Source organism: Vigna radiata, unplaced genomic scaffold (genome assembly GCF_000741045.1).
Source record: "Vigna radiata var. radiata cultivar VC1973A unplaced genomic scaffold, Vradiata_ver6 scaffold_330, whole genome shotgun sequence".
NCBI lineage: Eukaryota > Viridiplantae > Streptophyta > Magnoliopsida > Fabales > Fabaceae > Vigna > Vigna radiata.
The window spans coordinates 19,080-23,873 of NW_014541823.1; the positions used below are offsets into that span (position 1 = coordinate 19,080).

Genomic DNA, 4,794 nt, shown 5'->3' on the forward strand with positions numbered 1-4,794 from the left:
AAATTATAATTTGAAAAGTAATGAGTATTAATTAAGCTACTACGAACCTTTTCTTTCTGATTTTACATGTGTAATGATAAGTTAAGTGCATCGAAGCCAAATTCCTCCTTTATGTCCAAGAACATCCTTGGTTCGGTCATTAGGTTTCAACTTTCAACAAAATCAATAAGACAACGAACAACCACAAGATAATCAACAAGAGAGATGTATCTATGGATTTTCATTTGGTAAAACATAATTATTTATAAATTTTGACTATTATCTACATATTTTGACATTAGATAAGTGTATTTTCTTATAGTGGGAGTAGGCTACAAATATAGGTAGTCTTTGATAGTACCAAAAGTAGAAGGGAATTCTTCATTTTCAATAATTCTTCAAGTATATATTAGTTGGTCTTATTGTGGAACAAACCACATTAAACTTTAAAAATTGTTTGTGTGCTTCTTCACTTGCATGTTTGTGAAATTTAGTTAACAAATGGATTGGTCCAAATTTAGGTTCATAAACATCTGGCAAAGGAGTAATACACAATATGTTTAGCATGTGAGTGAGGTAGGAAGAGTTGTCCTCACGGTGTGAACATTATTACTATTCTTGGGAGAGAAAACTTTTAAAGCAAAATAAAAATAAGGTAGGGAAAAACAGTGCAAAATGATGATTAACTTTTATGTTTATGCTTTAAATTTCATGAAATGTGTGCATGGATTTGTGAGACTTGTGAGAGGTAGATTCCAAGGTTATCTAATTATAACATAACCACACATTTATTCTATAATTTTGCTTTATTATAAAAGTTTAGACACATTGTCTTTATAGTTTAATTTAGTTCCTTTCTTTATAAAATACAAATATATTTGTCAATATATTTGTCCATATATTTAAGCAAAATTGTTAATGTGGAAGAGAATTTAATTATAGTGGAGTGGAAAATAAAACTATGAAATTATGATATATCAATAGGTCATTATCTGTCTTAGCCTAACTTACAATTAATTTGGATTTGGAATGAATAAATATTTTTCATGTGTATAAATATTTTTATGTAATATTTCCATTTTCAATTTAAAATATTTTTAACTTTAAAAATTGTTTCATATGAATCACGTGTGAGTGTGGCCAAATTCACATGTCCAATTTTTGTAATTGTACTATTGTTGATTTACACATTATCATCCAAATCCTTCAATAATTGCATAACCCAACATTACTGCAATTGCATACTCTCGTCCAAATTATTCAATTATTGCAAATCCCTCCAATATTGCAATTGCATGATTGTTGACTCTTACACTCTCATAAGTAATTAAACTTCAATTCACATTTCAAAATTGCTTTATATGCATGACCTAATTGACACAATAACAATATATTCACATATTTGTGATAGGTAGATGACGTGAATCTAATTAGTATAATTGAAACTTAAGTAACTGAAGCTATAGTTACAATAACTGATAACTAAAATTGAAATTAAACTATGTATAAATAAAACAAGAATCTCAATCTACACTGAAGAGGAAGCAGTAATTTCTTCCATAGAGTCAGTATTTAACTCTTCAGAAAACACTTTCTTATTAGAATAATCTCTTTCCAAATAGAAAGCAGGTCTTTGAGGCAAGGTAACTATTGAACATTCTTTTGTTAACATTGATATAACATTAGACATTGTTGGTCGATCATTTGCATATTGTGCTACGCATAAGAGACCCACATGAATGCATCTTTTCACTTCATCAAGATCAAATGACTCACTCAATGATGAATCCACTAATTGGAGAAGTGCACCTTCTTTCCATAACTCCCATGCCTATCAACATTTTAGACAAATTAGACAAAAAAAATAATATTAAGAAGAAGAACACTTTTTATAGTAATTTCACGTACATGTCCTATTAGATTAAGAGGTTGATCAACATCATAAAAGCTAGTATTTCTTCTTCTACTAACGATTTCAAGTAGCAACACTCCAAAACTATAGACGTCAGATTTTGTAGAAAAAATTCCTTCCATAGCATATTCGGGAGACATGTAACCACTACAAGAAAAAGTAATTCACAATATGAAAATACAAACTTTAACATATTTTGTTGGAAAGAAATGATTTTCAAAGCTTACTAGGTTCCAACAATCCTACTAGTATTTGTCATGGACTCTTCCTGTGTAAACATTCTTGCTAATCCAAAATCAGAAATTTTTGGATTCATATTCTCATCAAGAAGTATATTACTGGCTTTCAAGTCTCTATGAATTATTTTAAGTCTCGAGTACTTATGAAGATAGAGTAATCCTTGAGAGATTCCTCCTATTATATTGAAGTGCTTCTTCCAATCCAAAATCTTGCCTCTGTCACAATCTTCTCAAAGAAAGGAAACATAAATATTGTGAAAATATATACTACATTAAGTGAGAACAAAGCAAAAGGACTTTCCTAAATTACACAATCATGAAGCATATTGAAAAATTAAGTTGAGAAACAATTCTCACCAAATAGATAATAGTCCAAGCTTTTGTTTGACATGAACTCATAAATTAAAATCCTTTCCTCTTCATGAATACAATATCCAAGTAGTTGTACAAGATTCGTGTGCTGAAGTTCACATATAAGCACCAGTTCATTTTCGAATTCCACAATTCCTTGTCTTGATGATTTTGAAAGTCTTTTTATGGCAACTTCTTGCCCAGAAGGAAGGATTCCCTAAATGGCAAGAAAAGGATTATTATACCTTTATTAGAAAAAGTTCTTAGTAAATTAAAACTTGGCTTCATATCACCTTATAAACAGGTCCAAATCCTCCTTCACCTAATTTGTTTTCAGGATTAAAATCTTCTGTTGCCCACAATACTAATGTAAATGGAAACACTTTTAGATTTTGTCTGATATTTAATTCATCGCCAAAGCCTTTGACATCATAGAATCTATTTGATGCTGCTAAATCTGCCATATTCTTAGTCTCCACCCCTTTTCTTTTTTTCCCTGTTTAGTTTGAAATATGAATGATTAAGATTGGGATCAAATCAAGGGATTGAGTTCAATAAAGCATCTTGAACCATGTTTATTTCACATATATAACCAACCTTGTTTTCTTTTCTTTATGGCAAGAGTAGTTGCAGAGATTACTAACATAGCAGCTACTACTGATACAACAGTTATCCATATCCACATTTTTTTACCTGCATATGAACCATTCGGCGTTCACAAACACAACGGACTAAAGCTAAATATCAGTAACTTTTGTGCTACTTTAAAAGTTATAAACTAAATTAAAAAGGAAGTACTAGGAAGTTTTGAAATTCAGTAAGATAAACATACCTTTGTGATGGGGTTTGTTTACAAGTACGAAAAATGTAGAGCCCCCACTAGCAAAATTAGTACCTGTGGTGAAGTTCTTGTGATAGAATACACAACCAGTTCCATCATCATCATTATAGTTTTTGAATCCAGCACAACTGCAGTTTCTCCAGCACATATCCTGACAATCACTTAGCCCATAACTCGAATTTTCTAGATTGTTTGCCATGTCTTGATTGGGGTACCCTTCCCTGCTCTCAAATGCATCACCAGGATGCCTGCATAAGGGTATCTCCTCCCATCGTTGGCATCCTTCATCTGTGTTGTAGCCATAACACAGATCAGCCCTCGCAACATTATTATCGTCTCCATTCCGATTTATCAGCTGCCCAGTTTCTAAAAGCGTCCATATGGTATGCTCTTCATTGAAAGTTGTTATTGAGAAGTAGCTTTCGTTTTCGTTTGAGACAATCTCGTAATATGTGTCGTGCATGAGTCTACCGTTTCCCAGATTTCCACTTGCCCAACACAGTTTTCCTCTTCGCTTGATGATCAATTCCCTTTTAGTGGGTTCCCATTCGAGTTCAAATGCCCCAAGACTTACTTCTGAATCAGCCAACCACGAAATTACTGACCATTTGTGGCCACTCAAGTTATTGACGCCTAACTTCATCCCAGGAATCAAAGTATCAGTAGGATAATCAAAACTTTGCCACAGCGTTGTGTTTGTTCCATTTGAGTGAAGTTGTTGCAGCACAAAGTTGCCCGTATCCAACAAGGTGGCCACAGTGTGTTTGGAAGGTTGTGGTGAAGCGTAAAGGATGATGGGTTCAGTATGGTTGGATTCTATTTTCAGTACACCAGAGTGGTTTAGCAGCAGAACTGCAGAATCCGTGTCAACAGGTTGATTTCTATTACCAATCCACACTGTCCAATTCTCAGTTTTGGGGCCATAGATCTGCAAGTAAGTTCTTTCAAACTTAATAACATAATAACCTTTTTCAGAACGTAACAGGGTGGTGCTGTTAAGCTTTTCTCCAGGCTTCAGACTGTGCTTTTCAGAGGTAACGTGGATAGAAGTAGTCAACCAGCAGAAACTCATAGCAAGCAGAAAATGTTGAGGTTTACAACTGACCATCTTCGACTTTGAAAGTTCAAACTGCAAGGTTTACTGTCCCTCGATGTGGGAAGGGACCATCGTTTATCATTTAGGAGTAACGAGTGGTGCTCGTTGACTGCCTACAATTTCTAGTGCATTGCGTAACTTATACACTGTTTTATGGTAAAAATACCTTTTCTGGTCCCAATTTTGGTTACAAATATTCGAAATGGTCCCCATTTTATTTTTCTGTTCAATATAGTCCTAAAAAACGTCATTATGTTCAATTTAGTCCTTTTTCTGTTCAATGTAGTCCTAAAGAACGTAATTTGTGTTCAATTTAGTCCTTTTTACAAACTCCATGAACCACAAACAAGGACTAAATTGAACACAAATTACATTC

General features: G+C 33.2%; 1 protein-coding gene across 3 annotated transcripts; it reads right to left on the reverse strand.

The window, feature by feature from the left end:
• Positions 1 to 1,163: 1,163 nt before the first annotated feature.
• LOC106778440 (cysteine-rich receptor-like protein kinase 5) lies at positions 1,164 to 4,519 on the reverse strand. 3 transcript variants are annotated; one of them, XM_014666396.2, is made up of 7 exons: positions 3,314 to 4,519; positions 3,079 to 3,174; positions 2,775 to 2,977; positions 2,488 to 2,698; positions 2,119 to 2,356; positions 1,888 to 2,038; positions 1,165 to 1,810 (listed from the first exon to the last, which is right to left on the reverse strand). In XM_014666396.2, exons 1-7 carry the CDS (start codon positions 4,428 to 4,430, stop codon positions 1,508 to 1,510), a joined length of 2,319 nt encoding a protein of 772 aa, XP_014521882.1. In that variant the 5' UTR covers positions 4,431 to 4,519; the 3' UTR covers positions 1,165 to 1,507. The 3 variants fall into 3 exon arrangements, with proteins under 3 accessions (XP_014521884.1, XP_014521882.1, XP_014521883.1); XM_014666397.2 differs by having other exon boundaries at positions 1,721 to 1,810; positions 2,138 to 2,356; XM_014666398.2 differs by lacking the exons at positions 2,488 to 2,698; positions 2,775 to 2,977; positions 3,079 to 3,174; positions 3,314 to 4,519 and having other exon boundaries at positions 1,164 to 1,810; positions 2,138 to 2,210.
• Between the last annotated feature and the right edge of the window lie 275 nt (positions 4,520 to 4,794).

Excerpts from the sequence above, each read along its gene's own strand:
- LOC106778440 (XM_014666396.2), bottom strand. The coding sequence starts at position 4,430 with ATGGTCAGTTGTAAACCTCAACATTTTCTGCTTGCTATGAGTTTCTGC. Across the intron at positions 3,175-3,313 it reads AAACAAACCCCATCACAAAG|GTAAAAAAATGTGGATATGG; the intron begins GTATGTTTATCT and ends GTTCATATGCAG. Across the intron at positions 2,039-2,118 it reads AGTAGGATTGTTGGAACCTA|TGGTTACATGTCTCCCGAAT; the intron begins GTAAGCTTTGAA and ends TTTTTCTTGTAG.